This window comes from Gavia stellata, chromosome 4 (genome assembly GCF_030936135.1).
Source record: "Gavia stellata isolate bGavSte3 chromosome 4, bGavSte3.hap2, whole genome shotgun sequence".
NCBI classification, from domain to species: Eukaryota; Metazoa; Chordata; class Aves; order Gaviiformes; family Gaviidae; genus Gavia; species Gavia stellata.
Genome location: NC_082597.1, coordinates 39,393,961 through 39,412,265, shown reverse-complemented (window position 1 = coordinate 39,412,265; position 18,305 = coordinate 39,393,961). Strand labels below are relative to the sequence as shown.

Genomic DNA, 18,305 nt, shown 5'->3' with positions numbered 1-18,305 from the left:
AGAAATGACTTGTAAAAGATTGAAAAGGAACTTTGAAGCAAGCCAGTCATAACAGAAAGCTTCAGTATCTTGTGAAGAAAAATAAAATTACAATATCCATTTTAAATCCATGCTTCAAACACCTACAATTTCTTATCTGTGAGGAAATATTGCTGGGTTCTCCCCCCCACCTAATTTGTTTGGCATTTGTTAATGAGGTTACATCGCCATCTCCTGGAAGAAAATAAGTTGCTGGAATTGCTCCTGAAATGTAATTTTCATTTAACTGTTCTCATACAGCCAGCTAACACACTAGATTCTGCCATGACAGTGTAACAAGGTGAAGTAACCAGATGGGCAAACGCTCCGTATTAACCATTTTTCCCTTAGTAGACGTACTGTAAATGGTTATAATGAATAACCGTTCATTATATCATCATCAACCGGAAAGAATGAAAAGGTTGATTTTAGCTGTACTCTAACCCTTTGAGAGGAATCATTTATGCTATGTTTTCAAGAGGCAACAGCAGATTCACAATTACAGAACCAGCACTGGGAGAGCACAGACCTGCTCAAACAGGTCTGGCCATTCATTGATCCAAAGAGAAACTAAAGGGTTTCTGGTTCAAGTCAGAGGGTATAAAACCAGCGGGTCCAAAAGGCTAATAACTACAGTAAAATTAAAATACCACCAACAAATTATTTTAGATTTATGTTTGATTTCTTCACAAAAAGACTGAGAAATTCATAGCAATAAAACTACTTTTGTGTAAAAATGCTCATCAGAATTAATTTTAGCTTTTTAAAATAAAATACTGTATGGTTTTATTTAACACTTAGCATTTGAAAAATATCAAAGAATTGTCATTTTTTTCACATGACTGAAATAACTTCCACAAATGCAATACTGATTACTTGCATCCAGGAGGAACTGTAGCTTCAAAAAATTAAAACACTGAAAGATTGAAAAAAAAGGTTAACACCTTACCTATTCTCAGATACATGTACGTATACATACGCAGAGGTATCTCGTGGAGATTATAGTGTACTAAATTAGAGAGCCACTTGAAAGAACAGAACACATTAATCAAGAATTACTAGCAAGCAGGTATTTTAATCCTGCAGCTAAATATGATGTTAATATTCCTAGGTACTTTGTTATATTCACGGTGCATTCTGAAAACTTTGTTATGTGGTATAAAGAATGTACTTTATCATCTGGGGTTACTGCTGACATTATCATGAAGAAACAATAGTTGTTTCCAGGAGTATTAACATTATTTGTTTTTATCCCATTGAGTGGGATTGTACCCAGTGTGCTTGTTACCACATCCAACTCCACAATTGTCAGATGACAATGAAAAATACAGCTACAGGATTAAAATACTTCAGTTATTTAAAACAACTTTTCTTTCATTAAAAGGTTTCAGGGCTTGATATTTAAGGCTCTTTCTGAAAAATGCAAAAAAAAAAAAATAGTCTTGGGGCATCATGTCTCCCTCTGGAAAAATCGTAGTGTCTGCAGTCACTAAAACTTTATTCATAAACCCCTGTCAAATGGGTAAGTTGGGGCTACAGGAATACGTTGCACATAATGCAGCATCTTACTTTTGAGCAAAAAAATAAATACAGCACAGTGCTGAAGCTTATCAACATATGATAGTGTATTTACTAATCCAGCCAGGAAGAAACATTTGGGTTTTATTTTAACAAAGGCCATTGATGAGCAATGAAGACAGACTTCACTGTGAATCAACTCTTCTTTAGCCACATGATCAACCAGATGTAAGAACTGATTTATCAAAGATGCTTCTGATGCTGTTCTCAAATACTGTATACTTTTAATAAACCTGTTTCCACTACTTTGCCAAAGAAATATCTGGTCTGCGAAATGGAGTGCATTAACTATGACATCTTTGTAGTAAACATACTATTCTGTGTGCAGTCCTCAGACGTTTCCTAGGGCTTCTCTGTTTCTGTAACATTAGCTTTGTCAAAAACAAATTCTGTTTTCATTGCTATAGGCTGAACTCTGGATAAAACTACAGGAAATACGCAAGATTTAATCAAGGTAAGCAAGACTGGGTTTTGTAGTGGCATAAAGCAAATAAACGTGCAGAATAAAAGATGTCATCTGTTTACAATCTTGAAGTGCATGTGTTGGAACATTTATCTTGTAAACAAATAGTACAGCAGCACAGAAACAACGTGGTGACATTTAAGGCTAACTTTACAAATACTTAAATCTTGTATTATACCCTTTGCCTTTTCAAAGCACTATCCAAAGATTGCTCCTTGATGTCTTCAAGTATTAGTTGTAGTCTACAACAGTGGCAGGTCGGTTTCTGAGAAGACAGAAGTGGTCTCCTTCAACGTCAATTTAAACAGGTTGCTAAATAGGTCTGCATTATTTTTTTTTTAAGGCACAAGCATTCTTGATTTCAAATCACTTTTATATCCACTAGACCATGTTAAGACTCAAATAAAGGAGATGAACATAGAGTAAATGTTCTCCCACTTGCTCTTTACCACTTCAGAAGGCAAGAAGAACATGGGATTCATTTCCTGCAGAATGTTTTAGCTGATCCTGGGAATTGTGCATTGTGGTTGCTTGTTTTACTTCATTAGCTGACATAGCAGCATTTTAAAGTTTCCTTCGTTGGAAATAAATTTCATTTATTGGAATGATTAGAAGTATTGTTAACTCTTACCTTCAGCTATTAAATGCTGTCAGAGGAATTATTTAAAACTGTATTTTTGAGGTGAATTCTCCAAAAGGAGATCAGTGAAGCAAGTCAATTTTTAGGATGAACCTTCTCTTGAAAATGTAATTGTGCACTTACTAAAATTACAAATACATGTCAAAAGTAAAGAGTATTGCAGCCTTACAGCACACTGGATAGACCTGCAAACGAGCATAACTCCATTATCTCAAGTAAAACAAAGCTCCCTTACATCTACTTTCTTACCTGTTGCAATGTGAATTGAATGTGGTAGACACGACCAGATTTTTTTGCTGCACCGTCCTCATCTCACAATAGTGTATTCTGCTCAACATCCATACTACACACAACTATGGCTCCTCGCTGCACACGCGTAACAAGCACATTGTGAAACAGCTCCCAAGTTCTCTTTTTTCTGTAGTACAGAATGTGCCTTGCTTATATGATGTAGCTAAGCATATAAAATGGCATCTGTATTGTGAACAACCTTTGGGTTGTTCTTAAACATGTTTGATTCTCTTCATTAATTCCTGTAGGTTTCAAGGACACATCTGTTCTCTCAACTGCAAAGTCTGGTCCCACACAGACATACAAGATTTTACCAGGTCTATTTGGTTAGCCATACTAGACTTTTTTTGTCCCTGGTGTGCACTCTAGGACAGCGAACAAAAAATACTTTGACCAAAGAAAATTCATTATATTCTGCAGTGTTCTTCTTGACCACCTTCTATAGAAATGCCTAAACCTGCTGATAGACCTTTATTTTTCCCATACTTCCATATGTTAAATGATACACGGGAAAAAACAACCCCAGTCACCTGTCCAACTGTTTCGGCACTCTTCCCAAACCATCCTTACAACTCATTCTCCGTTAATCAAAGGGAACTTGGATAATGTGTAGAATATTTTGTTGATAGCTAAGCTATGAAAAAGTCTTGGAGCAATAAATGCCTAATGACACCAGTATTAAGAAAAAACAGAACAACAAATATTAACCATTTGCCAAACAGCAATATAATATAGATCCACATTTACATGCAGTAGCCTGCCCTTGCCCTCCCTTTTAGCTTTAAGTTTCCTGAACCAGCCATGTTCAGCCACCTAACAGAGCTGAAATAAATCGTTCATGGACTACCAGAAATTTTTACGATTTCAGAAAATTCTTTGTCCTTACATACCCCTTGATGATATTCAACTGTTTCAGCCTGAATACTTCTATTCAAACCATTGAGAAAACATTACTTTATCTGTGGATAAGTAACCTCTCTTCACTTTTCTTACAAAACTCTACACAGAATGACTGAATCCACAAGGCAGAAAGCCACTCAACCAAATTTCCACTTTACTTTTTTTTTCCTGGAAAGACTCAAAAGGGGGGGAAAAAAAAAAGTATTAAAAGTATTATCCTGCAGAAATCAAATACCAACACCACTACAAAATTACAGACTTGTGGTTTTTTCCTCTTATTTTAAAAAGCTGGGAGTGAAGGAGAACTGAAAAAAAAAAATTGTCAACTTCTTAGAAAGTGACTTGCAACTAAGGTCACTGTGTCTACATATATGATCTCCAAAACTCAAAACAGAACCATATATAAACTTCCATGTCAAACAACTTTTTAATCTTTTGTATCAGCTACTTGGAGATACAAATATTCTACCATTTTATTAGAGCTGAATTCAACCCACTTTATATGCCAAAATTGGTACCATGTGAGAAAGCAGCACTGAGTTTAGTGTTTTACTTCAGCTGCCCCCTGCCAAGGTACTAAAATCAACCATCTCATCCATATGCAGCTTCAGTTCCACATTTCTAATATTGATGATGAGATGGGTTTTGTAAACAAGTCACAATTCAAACCAGAGATACAGGTTTTCAACGTACAGTGTTAGGAAAAACAAGAACTCAGTGCAACTCAGACACTTAAATTTAGTATCTTCCTTGTAATAAAGACTCATTTGATCATCTTTGCATTTTGAAAAAAATATGGGAAAGTTGTTTGACTTTGAAAAGGAATCAGGATCCTGCGAAATCCAGTATTTTTTTTTAAACGCTGGTCAATCTTTACCCTTCTATCAAACATGTCTGACATTTCAAAGTTTGTTACCTGTGTGAAGATCAGTAGCTGTGGAGGGAAAAGAATCAAAGTGGCTCCTCCCATACATTCCACCAGTAGGCAGAACTTCACTGTTACAACACAAAACACCTTCTTACTGGCAACCTGGTCTAGAGCTACAGATCATTTTATACAGTGCAAGCATTAACAAATCGAGGGACAAGAGAAAAATTTACATGACGCTACATTCCATTAGTTGTGCTGCATATGGAACAAATTGTTTTATTTTGTCATTAGGTATGTTTTTAAATAAGGAAATGTATATATTTTTTTAATATTCTAAATTCCAGTGAATTTTAGGTACACTGGATTTTCACTGTAGGGGGGAGTGGCTGAACTGTGAACTTCAAAAATGGCAATCAGTTGCATTTGAGTATAGCATCTCTCTAAGAAATCCCTCTGTAAAATGGATACTATATGCAATTCATGAAAGAGTTGTCTTCATGCACAATGGAAATGTCGTAGATACGGCAGATAAACCTGAGCCTTCTAGCAAATAACCTTAGTAAGGACTACAGAAAGAAAAAGGTCTTCTAGAGGACTTGAGATTACAACATCAAGAATCCTCAGGAAGGGTGGCACCAAAGTAACAGTGATCAGATGATTAAGAGTCCAATACTTAATTCAGTTGAAGAGAAGAAAGGCTGGAGGTTGAATGGAAACTACAGTCATATGTGAACAATTTTTTTTTTTAAAATCTATTAATAAAAGCACATTGCGAAAGAGTGAATTGCAAACTTTTTCTATGACAGGAATATCTTCACTGCGCTGAACCATGTGACACAGCTTATTTCCTAAAGTCTGCAGCAGCCATATTGAACTGCCTCCGAAGTGTCAGGTTGGAGAAATCCACATACCAAAGGGAAGAATTTCTTCAGGGAAAAAAAAAAAGAAAATGTAATATAAAACTTTTAACTCCTTCAGAATAAAAGTCTTTTCAGAATTACTATGTACTTTTGTCAAAATACCTCTGGTTGGATTTTTTTTTTTTTAAAGGAAGCCCCAGGGAATAGAAATTAAACCCTTAAGTTCTGGGATCAAAGAAGTTCACAGCTTGCTGATTACTTTTTTTTCCTTCTGTATTTCCCATTCTTCAAAAATATGATCAAAGGAAGAGCACAAAAGAAAGGCGCACTATTTTAAATTAAAATATTCTCATTTTACAATTTCATTTTCTCTTTCTCAGTGCTACCTTTCAGGTAACATCTGTCTTCCAGACAGTCTGTGCTTCTCAGAAACACACTCTTATTTATTCGCTGGTTCAGGGTTATGTTCTAAACCATAATATACAGACAAAAATCAACAGAAACCCTTTTGTTTGTTTGGGGGGATGGATGACCTTTCTGAAGGCAGTTTTCTCCTTATCAAAGATTATGTGGAAACATTAAAGCCTCATGGGGTGGAAACAAATCTAAAGCAGTCTAACTCCCTACCAAGACAAAATTGCCTGATCCTCACAAAAGCACCTCTTGCACAAAACTTCGCCGCTTCACCAACACTGGTCATGGAAGATTAATTTACTTCATTATTCTCAAGAACTCTGATTTCCTTCTCCTCCCCCAAACTCAGACACAATGAAAAATTATAAATGGATAGTGATGAAAAAAAGCTCAGTTTTTGTGTAAGAGCTATAACTCTACACTGAAGAGCTCTTCTAGAGCAGGGGGCAACGCTTGTTGTCACAATGCCTGCCTGTTCATGTTCAACAGTGCAGCAATCAAAGCTTTCCATCTCATAGCAGGGAGGAAACAAGGACAAAAAGAAAGTAATAAACTGACTAGTATTTTTCATTTCTCCAAAATTCATTTTACGAACACTAACAACAAAAAAGTACTTTTTATCTGAAGTTTAGAGCAACAGGAAAATAAAACCCAGGTGCTGCAGGCTTAACTGTTTGGTATTTGGTAGAAACAGGTGTCATTTCAGTCAGAATGATCTGGATTAACGAAACAAAAACAAAAATGCCCACACACTTCCAAGGCCACATTACTTTGCTTTTAAAGTCACCTCAAGGGGAGGTGAGGAAGGGAAAGTACCATTAAATATGAGAACAATTGCTAAATCACTACTACTAACCAGTCCACCAGAGCAGGATGAACTTGTTCCAAGCATCATTACTGAGTGGATCTGTTAAGCCAAATACAATAGTAGCAGATATGAACTTTTAATTCTTATTTCTAATTTGAGCTGATGAAATGTTAAAATAATCCTTCATTTGAGAGAAGCAATGCTGTTTACATGCATATGTACTGCTTTGTTCACCTCATAAAAATACAATCTGGAAGTAGTTCAGCTCTTCTTATTTTGTCAAGTGCTATATTTGATGTAACGTTTTGAAGGAAAATTATATTCAAAAAATCAATTTACCTGATTGAAGTGCAGCATTCTTACGGTACTTGAAATTTCCAATTTATGATTTTAGAAAAGACCTCCCTTGCAAGGATGGCAAGATTTTTCATGTAAAATGAGAGCATTAAGTACTTTTGAGATACAAAAATATTTAAAGGCAAGAATCTACAATGTGAGGACTAGCCAACTATTTCTGTATTATGTGCAAGCTTATTAATTGGTCTCAATTGCCTGTGTGCAAAATGATGAAAAACACCAGAGAAAGTTCTAATCATACCAAAAATCTTTAAGAGCAGCCTTTCAGAATTCTGGTTTTGTTTTAGTGAGAGCAATTTCATACTTTAGTTTTAGATATTTAGCATTTAAAGAACAGCTACAGGTATTCCTGACGCCATCCTTAACAGAATTACCCGAAGCTAATTGCACTAAAAGCATAAATACACCAGATTTACCTAAATACTTGCACATACAGTGGGGAAAACTAACAAACCTTTCAATTAAGCGATCCAGTGAAAGTCAGTGGAATTTAAACACCTAACCTGGTTAGATTTTATAGAACTATTAAATAATTTCAGTAATTATGGTGCAGTTACAACCTTTATGAGCCTGTCTTTCTGTGTCTTAGAATTTCTGTAATTTACAGAGAAGACTTCATTCTTATGTTCCCACCTGCTTCATCGGTGGTCAAAGTGAAAATTACTCTCTTGCAAGAAAACATTCACTATGTAATATAGCTCAACCTTCACACCACTGAATGTACTGTAAAACAAAGCGAAGATTATTTGTATCCACCACATTAGGTGTTATGGTAGTACATAAACACACATAAATCTCTCAACTACAAATGTAAGTATTCTGTTTACTTACCATTGTCACCTACCCCATTTACATATTTTAGCCTCACATTTCATGTTTATCATACCATTCTCACACCTAGCTTTAGGTCTATAAAACACTTTAATGCATTCTGAAAACTTAACACAAAAGTTCTAAGATTAGTTTGACAACTAATTAGCACAACAAACTCTTAATTAGGAGGCCTGTATATTGCTGTAATTGAAGTAGATGAGTTATACAGCAAGATAAAATGCACCTATTTCACAGTGCTTTTTCTACCATTTGGTTTCTCTCTATAGCCATCCCATTCTTTTTCATGACATTTAGATATGTTGGTACATTTAATCTCATTTATTTCTACTTCTAGAAGACAATTGTTACATTAGTATGAAGACTTTGGAGACAGAAAAAGCTACAATTTCAAAAATTTCTATAGCATTAAAATCGTTACTGCTGAATGAGCTCACAGATCTCTTTGTTCAGGTCCTTTTAATAAAGTAAAATGCACCAATATTTCCCCTACTTTTCCCAAGCTGCAAGCATGTAAGGTGAAGAATTTGCCCCCGAACCCCAGCGCTCACAGGAAACAATCTCTGAGGTCATAAAAATGTATGTTTGTTTAGTCACGTAGCAGCTTATGCCACATATCCATGTAACAGGTTTCCAAAATAGCAAACTAGCTAAAAAATACCAGTTAACTAGAGAAAAATCAAATTCAGATCTGACAAAAAAGACTACTAAGCAACTGCATTAACCAAGTAATGACAAGTCTCAATTTGTGGCAGTGGTTCCCCACCTTTTGCTATTAAATTCCCAAATCCAGTTCATTGCAGGACTGCCGGCTATCACCTTCTCGTCCACTTTTAGATTACCTCAGCATATTCACGGCTGACTTTTTTTTCTTTTATCTGTTTGCTTTCTATCTCTCTCCAGTCTTAAGACCATTCCCTGTTTCCTATCTTGCCAGAATACTGTATGACACTTGCAGCACTGCGATCTACTGGTGGTTCCACGTGCCAGAAAACATTCTGACAGGCACAAAATGATGGTCTGGAAATACTTGCCTAGGTAACACTGTATATTAGTTCCTTAACAAAAGCTGTGGGGTGAAGAGTAGGAGGTAGAAGCCACTGAAGAAACCTCTTTTCGTACTTCCATAAAAAAAGCAAAGTTGAATCCAGAGTTCAGCAGCCACTAAGCAGCTATTGTTCTCTGCTTATTTTACCTCCATCTCACCCTATTTCCCTCCAATCTTCTCATTTGTCCAGCTCAATTCTAGGAGATCCAGCCTTTGAGTATGAAAAACAATGAAAACTGCAGGAGTTGTCATATTTACTTATAAGAACATCTGCAGGGTCATACTACTGGCATTTAAAAAAGGCAGGTTAAGACAACCAACCTTCCTTCATCCCTTCCTGTATGAATGTTCTGTATGTCAAAATACCTGAAAACTGCACTGATACAGTAGAACTTATTTTAACTTGCATTACGAATAAACTGCACATGCTGTTTTACAGACAATATATATTTGTAAACTTGCTCATGCAAAATTAGTGTGCACAACAGGGATATTTGTTTTCTAATCCCCACACCTTTAAAAATGACATTTATGCCTGCCTTTTTTGAACTGTGCCAAAACCCTCTGTTTAATATAATAAATCTTACACAGAATTCATCTGCCAGCCAAAACAATTTATGAAGCTGAAACAAAAAAGAATAAAAAGTTATACAAAAACACGGTGCACCTGGACACTTGATTCCCACCTCCCCCCTTTTTTTGTTTACAAGTAGAAAGAGTGAATAAAAGAAAAAAAAATCATGGTCACAAAATTTTGACATTTTAATCCTAAACATTACAGGGCAAATGGATGTTGGAACCTATTTCCATACACCATGCATCAACTTTTTAATTCCCAAATGTGGCCAAATCCACTAAAACAAGAGTGGTTAACAAACTCTGGATTATGGAAATACATTTCTGGAATAAATGCTAGAAAAGCAACAATGGGAAAAGCCAACTGTCTCCGTAAAGGTAAATAAAGTGGAACAGTGTGTAGATTAGATACTTTTTCTGTTTCTTACTCACAACCTGTCAATTCAGTGCATTATATGGTTCAACTTAATGGTCCCCATTTTGGACAAACATCTAACTAGTGTCCATTGATTCCAAGTTGGTGGATGATGAATCTTTTTGGATACTTTCAAAGATGGCTGCCAGCTCAGGGTTAGAGCTTATCTGTGACTGAAATTCACTCATTAATGGACTCTTCTCTGCTTCTGGAATGGTTAGAAGCGCTGCTACTGCCCTCATAGCAGATCGTTTCAGTTCATCTTGCTTTTCAAACTCCTGTTTCACTGAGTTTGCCTTCACCTAGGGAAAAAAACGAAAATATGTTTGAAACTTTTGCTTAACCCTCCCTCTACACCCACCTTAAAAAACCCACGTCTTACAAAGGCCTATTTCCTTCCATACTACCACTTTGCACAGCTTTCAAAATGGCCTAAGCTCTTTAAAAAAAGGCAAAAAACCATTCCAAACATTTACATTTTAGCAGACTTTTTACCAGCAGTTTACAAATAAGACTGAAACTTGAATACTGCAAGCTAAGCAGAAAAAGGTTGTAAGCTAACCAAATCAATTACCAAATCAAAACCATTATAGCAGCCAACCTCTAGCTAGCAAGGTCAGTAAACAGCATTAAAATATCATCACAGTACTTCTAGAGAACAGAAATTTTTAAAAAGTTTACCTTCATTGGAATAACTGCTTAACCTTTTGTTATAATTCTCAAAGATGTTTCAGCAATACAAACAATTTATCATGAAAAGCAGTCAAATTTCTTGATGTGAAATATAACAGATTACAGTAATGGACAAGCAAGGTGAATCAGGCATTAAATGACTGTCAGAGCATGCAGGTGGATCAAGACAAAAACAGAAATGGAAGAAGATTAACTGTGCCAAGACCCAAGAACCTTGTAATATAAATGAAGAAGGGAAAAACAAAACAAAAAAAAAAACACCGAACAAAAACAGGACCGCTTTACACTGCCTCCATCCTTGGTCACCCAAATGCTTGCCTGCAACAATGCAATCATTAGAAGACCGAAAAACTCTCAGTATTCCAGTTTCACTATTTATAATGAAATGAGACTTACAAGTTGCCCAAGCGGCAGCTAGATTTTTAAGGAACAAAAGAAATGGCATCACAGAAACAGAGGATTTTTAAAAAGAAGCTAACAAGTCTACTCTTCCATTTGGACTGTAAAGAAATGTAATACATATAAGGGTCCACATATTTATATTGCCCTACTGCAGCTTATGAACTATCACTCAGTAAATACTGCAGCAATACACCTAGATTCTCAGAGGTAATCTTCATACACGACTTCATTTATACTTCTATAAGACAACACAATTAACTTAAGTGTTAAATTTAAAACAATACCTTAGTTGTACATGTAGCACGCAAAGGTTCAACAAGCCTATCCAACCTCTGTAGCACTGCGCTCGGACAAAGGGTAGACAATCTCACCAACATTAAAAAGGTTAGCATCTAGGTTGAGAGAAAACCAATTCAACAGTTATGCTCAGCACATATATGGAGAGTAATTTCCTACAATGCTGCGTAACCTTTTTAACAGCAACATTTTAATGAAAATGGCAAATATAGTTAAGTACTTAAGCATATGAAGTAGTATTTTTACCATTTCAGTCTATTCACTATTTAAAACATTTTGACTAAGTCACTGCTTATACAGAGAAAAATGACAGCTAACCTTAATATCATAGTGATCCTTCAGGCCATCTTCAACATGGTTTAAGAATTCAAATATATCTAGTCTATCCAAACAGCTATCCAAAAGAGTATACATGCACTCAAAAGCTGCTTTCCTTATGTCCAACCCATCATCAACTGTATGCTTAAATGGTCCCATTTCCACCTGCCAGCGAATAAAAAAACAAAGTTAAGTAGTAATATATTCAGAAAAAAACGAATCTACTTGCATTTAGCACTGGTTTTCTTACTTAACATACCTCTCTGATTAATTCCTTTCTGACTTTTGTTTCATTGTAAAGATGAGGAAGCACAGTATCTAAGAGATCCCTTATTAATGATGGTTTATTGTGTGCAGCTGAGTTAAATGTCACTAGGGCTACTCTCCTGACATTGAGATCCGGGTCCTCCAATGTTTTCAGAAAATCACCTGCAATCATGTACAGAAGTAAGTCAACCTATGAGGACCTTTTTCATTTGCTACTTTAAAAATATCTTTGCTTAGTTTTAACCTTTCAAAAAGACATATTTAGTGCAGGACTGATTTTGACGTAACACAGACCAATACCTGCTATTTTAGCATGATTACACAAATAAATCTAATTATAATCATATCAAAAGTATTATATAATTGAGATATATAACATTTCAGATAATGAAACAAGTAAAAAAACCACCACCAAAAAAACCAGCTATCACTTAATGATATTTCAACTTTTTTTAAAGGTATAGCATGTAAATTAATGAAAATTATATTTAACACAACCTTTCCTTTTCTCCATTAAAGTCCCTCAGCATATGCATTAGAAAACCAATTTAAATTCTGCAGTTCAAGAATTAGAGAACACCACTTAAGGAAACTATCAATATATTGATTTTTAACCCTAAACTGGCATATATTGAGAATTCCTAAATTACCAGAAGATAAGCCCACTCAGTATCTATTAATGTAGCAACACCTCTCTCATACCATCCCACCCTACCACACTCTCCGGGCATTTTCAATTTAGAATGTCCATAGTTCTATAACACAGCCTTGTTAAAATAAATACTTGCAGGAATAAATCATATTTTTCCCCAATGTTTGTGAAGTTTTACTAGTAACTTCCAAGAGGAGTTAAATTTTTAAAAGGAGAAAAATAAAGGGTGTAAACATCAAAGTGACTTCTACACAGAAAAAAAAAACCTGGGTAACAAAACTAAAGACAACTGAGATTTTTTAAGTACTAGATACCAATAGTTTTTTGACTGGATAATCAGTAAATATTTCCAGAAACCAGAGGCAGCTTGAGTGGGAAGGATAGCAGGGGGAAAAACCCACAAGCATAGTCAATTCTTTAATATATTATTAAAAAATTTTAAGCTTGCTCTCTACAAAACTGTATGTTTTCAAAGATTAATACTTTTCCCCCTCTATTAGTTTTAGCAGTATACACAATTTTTACAGATCTTTAAACCTGTGATCAAGCCACTATAAAGCATTCACCATAGCATATTAATACAAATCTACAATACTTTGTCATACAAAGAAAAAAGATCAAAAAAACACAGCATTGCAAAGCTCTTCATAATACTGATGTTATACTGAAAGCTCTGATTACCTTATCCCTCTAAAAATATACATGCTTCCAATAACTTTCAGATCACAAAGCATTATAGAATCCTAAGGACCTAAATTTACAATTCGCCACCCAGCAATACTCAGAATTCACATACGCATACGTATTTTAAATGACTGAATGTCAAATATTTCCAAGACCACCCTTCTGGGTAAAGACAGTACCTTACTACATCAAATTGATATAATTTGGCAAGACCATAGGAAAAGAAACCAGCTTTTGGGTGGGTACCATCTTCCTAAAAGCCCCAGCTCCCTCTGTTCTTTGCCCATCGCAGCTTTAATACATACCATTTTTTTTCCACACACTTATACTGCTGAGAATTCGAACAAGCTAGAATTAATAGAAATAGTTGGCTAGTATGTTCCAACAGTTACCATTAGCAGCTAATTCTGGTACCCGCAAAATATTTTTTTTTTTGAAAACACAACAAACAATTTTAAAGTGCAGTTCTATTGCTTGAAAACGTAGAAGCTGTCACTAAAGAACTTACCTATGCAGTTCTTCAACAGTGGATCTATGGGTTGTGGATGATCAGAAATAGTGAACTTGACAGCAGTAACCACTGAACTTCGAGCATATGAAGATCCTAATATGAAACAAAAGTGTAAATATGTAACATTAAAACAGTAAAACTACAGAATTTAAATAATGTACAACTCCATTCTTTCTAGACTTCTAATGGTCTTAAGAACACTTAAAACTTATTACTATCAATGCAGTATGTTTTTTCCATAGATGCTCTTGTGTTCCATTTTAAACAGGGAAAAAGAGATCATAACATTTGTAACAAACATTTAACATTATCTGCTACAGAAAACTCAAGTAATGAGCCTGTTAGGACAGATTTTTTAATACACCACATAGGCTTACAAACTACTCTCCTCTTTAAAGCAGAAGCACATGAAGAAAACATGTCAATATTCTTGAAATGAATTATGCACAATGATCCTTCCTAATCCTTAAAAATTGTAATTTACATCAAAATGTCAACATGCTGCAACTGGTTTGTCAAGTAGTGCTGTCACTTTGTCACCCATGCTCCTTCCCCTTTAAGTTTATAACTTAGTTAAACATAACATCATTAATTGAAATACCACAGGCTGAAAGCAGCCCATAAAATTAATTCATGTTATGTATGACTAACAACTTCTAGTAAAAATGGAACCATCTAAGCTTCACATTGTTGGGGTGGAAGGAAAGCAAAAATTCAAGAGTATCACAAAATTTAAGCAAATAATTTGCAAAACTAGATCAATTTATTAATAGATAGCATAAGACTATTTGCTACAATATGTACATGAGTTACTACTACTCACCTGATGCCAAGTATCCCTTGAGTCGTGGAAGCAGAGTCTCTGGGTCTATTAACGTAAGCTTGCCCAAGCATTCAGCAACAACATTCCTTGTACCCTCTTCTGCACATTCGCAGTGTTTCAGGAGTAAGGCCCAGATGTTCTCAACATATGGTTTGAGACCAATCACTGATGCAGAGCTAATTATTTCTTTCAAGGAATGAAGAAGAAGGTATTGCCTCTTAGGCTGACTGGTTATTTCTTGTAAGACAAATGGCAGATACTCAGGAAGATTGCCAACACTAATACTGCCTAATGCGTAAGATGCCGCCGATTTGACTTCTTCACTAGGAGAAGAGAATGCTTCTAGTATTACAGACTTCAGCTCAATTTGTCCACTTAAGTCAATGTGATGCCCAACTTCCCCAAGAGAAAGCAAAGCCAAAAGCCGTATGGAATCCGTGGACCTTGAGTTCTTGACATCTTGAATGAACTGACCTACAACAGCTGGTCCTTCCTTAGGGCAGGCTCGAGTAAGGGCAGCAACACATTTGGCAATGGAATAATAAGACTGCTTGTGAGTAAGTGCTGTGCTCTGTGAGTACACTGGACCCGTTAACATGCGCAGTAAATCCATATAGCCTAAATTGTTTGTACCAGTCACAACCAAAGCTTGGAAAAATTCTAGCATGGCACTAAGTGCTCCACCCTGAAGTAGAGGCGATCTCACCAGCCCAATAAGTTCATTGAGAATGGACCCACTAATCTTTGACAGTGAGGAAGGATATACTTTAGCCAGCGTTGTCAGAAAACTGATGGCCATCTGTGATACATGCATATCACTTTCACTAATCAGAGGTGGAAGCTCATCCAGGACAGCATCAATCATGGCAGCTGTTAAGCTGTCACTGTAATTCTTAATTAAAATATCTAGAGCAGAGAGAGTGCCCAGTTTCAAAGCTCGCTGGTTCTTTCTCAAAAAAGAAGCAAGAATAGGAACTCCTTCCCCAAGGATTGGTCTCAAATCTATCTTCAAAGGAGAACCAGCAATCAATGTCATGGCCTTCACTGTAGTTAACCGAGTGATCTCATTCTTCAGTCTCTCTAGGAAGATCTGAAGCGTACTAGGCAGGTCTGTGCCTAGGCTGTCACCAAGGCTACAAATTATTTGACCCATGCAAGATATTGCCCTTTCTTTCACCTCCTGATCAATGTCAGCAGCCTTTAATCTCTTGATTGTACAAGTAAACAAATCTTTGATGTAAGGAGTAGCATCAAAGGAAGAAGGCTGGTCTAAAGGACGAATGACTTTCACAAGTTGTTGGGTGACCAAAAGCGCCTCTGATGTTATCTTGTAAAATGGGTCTCCAACACAAGCTACAACTGGAGGTACCAATGCTTGAACATGAGGATGAAAGACTTGGGGAGAATGATTGCAGAGGATCACATACAAACACGACAAAGCATCTATTTTCAGATTAGAAGAACTTGATTTATCATTCAGTGAAAAAATTATTCCTGGAAGAAAAAAAAAGAAAAATGTATTTTTAGGTTAGGTATTTATATTCTGTTAGAACACTTCAAAATTTCTGAAGGAAGGCAGCTATACTTAATTTATGTTTTTCTGCTGCCAGCCTTTCCTGAATGCTTCCAGGCCCCTCTCACCATTTTATTCAATCAATTAGTTTTCAAGCTTCTTTTACACAGAGGACATGGGCCATTTGATGGTTTGTGATGTATTTTCTTAATTATAATGGGATTCTGAACCTTTAACTTTTCCAAACTTACTTTTCATTGTTACTTCAAAAGTCAACATTTTAGGTCCCAAAAGCTAAAATATGGACAGTATTTTGCTCTGTTGAGATGAGCAAGAAGGCAATTTGATCTTGCAATTAAGAAGCAAATTAACTTCTTTTTAGATATAGCAGAATAAAATCTCAATCTCAGAGCCAACCCTTGTTTTCAAGATTAATGGAAATATGTCGCTAAAATATTTATATGGATCCACACAGTAGCTGATTATTTTGCCAATTTCTTTAAATAGCAGCAACACTTCAAAGCTTTTGCAAAAAGCACAGTCAAGACAAAGATTTCAAAACTTCACATCCAATTTACTAATAAATCTTGAAGTTAATAGTATGTTTCTCATACCTGGTACAAGTACAGGAACATGTTGTGTTAGGGCTCCAGGTAATACATTTACTAGCTCAGTCAGCATGTTAAAGCAACACTGACGAGTCTTCACACTTTTCTCCTTCATCTGTTTGTGCAAGGCTTTAACTATGTTGGGGACCTGTAATCATGGCACATTTGTTAATTGATTCAATAGCTGACATTTCTTTCATCTTTGATCACTGGGGGGATATAAAGAAAGATGTGTGTCCTACCCCTCAATTTCTGATTTGTCTACAGAACCAGAGAAGTCAGAAACACTGGCAAATCAAGACTCAAAAGAATTGCTATCCAAAAAAATCGTAATTTAACTTGAAAATGTGAGATAAAACAAAGCAAAACTAGATTTGCATTAATAAAACTGTAGAGAGTAACAACTGAAAAGTCACCCAAATAACTCACTTAGAAAAAGTTTTTCAGCACTATCCTTTTTATTCTGCAAATAAAATACGTTGTAGCAAATCAAGTTTTATCTTGATCATTACAGCTTACATCTTCATTACAGAATGCACAAAATAACTATTTTGCTTTGGTAATTTGGCTAAACTCATAGGACATGCAACTTTTACAGGTGAGGGTAAACAACTGAAGTCAGATAAGCACATTTGCATAAGTAGGTAATTTCAGTTTCCAAGACTGCTGCACTTTTCCAGGCCAGTTTACCTGGCTTGCTCTCTATGTTAACACTACAGTAATAAACTGTAAATCTGTGTATGAAGAAAGTATGATACGGCATATTTCAAGAACTATCCTTATGAACAGGGCACAACTTCAGTGTATCTTCTCAAAGATAACAAAAATCTTGACAAATAACCTGACTCTGAAGCATTGTCAAAGGTGTCTCTCCTTGTTCCATCGCATCAGGATCGCAAAGCCAACTTTGCACAGGTCGAGTTTGTTTTAAAAGAGAAAGATATGCATGAAAAACATCTGCTTTAACATTCTCTTCACGTTCTTTGAATCTGGCTATTAAAGCAGGAGACACAGTCTTGTAGAATTCAGGAAGCATTTCATGCCGTGTGCTAACCACAGCATCCAAACATTTAGCAGCTGCACGCCTCACTTTCCAGCTCATGTCATCATCATCACTATATTCATCATCACTCCCTTGAAAAAATAAATTATGCATAAGTTCAAGTCTAGACAATCAAAGCATCAAGTTTTATTTTAAACAATTGATAAGAACACACTTGAGTTCTTTGAATAAGGCACACCAAAGAAATAGGTTCAGAGTATGTTAAAAACCATACATAAAAAGTGTTCTAAACTGCCTAAATCATAAGGCTAATTATTTTCTCTGCCAGTTTTTCACACTAGTCTTACACATATATTAATTTAAACTGCAAGCAGGACAAGGTGGTTCCCATCACATTTACAGCCTGACTACTGATTTAAACTATATTCCTCTTCATTCGTGACAAAAGCAACAACGCAACAACA

At 35.7% G+C, this 18,305-nt stretch overlaps 1 protein-coding gene across 2 annotated transcripts in view; it reads right to left on the bottom strand.

The window, feature by feature from the left end:
• Window positions 1-8,903: 8,903 nt before the first annotated feature.
• The window catches only part of CAND1 (cullin associated and neddylation dissociated 1), a 29,555-nt gene continuing 20,153 nt past the window's right edge, over window positions 8,904-18,305 (bottom strand). The window contains exons 8-15 of one of the 2 annotated variants that reach the window (XM_059816534.1): window positions 17,680-17,972; window positions 16,845-16,986; window positions 14,718-16,211; window positions 13,892-13,987; window positions 12,040-12,209; window positions 11,781-11,945; window positions 11,450-11,557; window positions 8,904-10,372 (exon numbers count right to left, since the gene is read on the bottom strand). In XM_059816534.1, the coding sequence (XP_059672517.1) occupies window positions 10,148-10,372; window positions 11,450-11,557; window positions 11,781-11,945; window positions 12,040-12,209; window positions 13,892-13,987; window positions 14,718-16,211; window positions 16,845-16,986; window positions 17,680-17,972 (2,693 nt within the window). In that variant the 3' untranslated portion in view covers window positions 8,904-10,147. The remainder of the gene's footprint in view (window positions 10,373-11,449; window positions 11,558-11,780; window positions 11,946-12,039; window positions 12,210-13,891; window positions 13,988-14,717; window positions 16,212-16,844; window positions 16,987-17,679; window positions 17,973-18,305) is intronic. The other variant, XM_059816535.1, reaches the window with a different exon arrangement.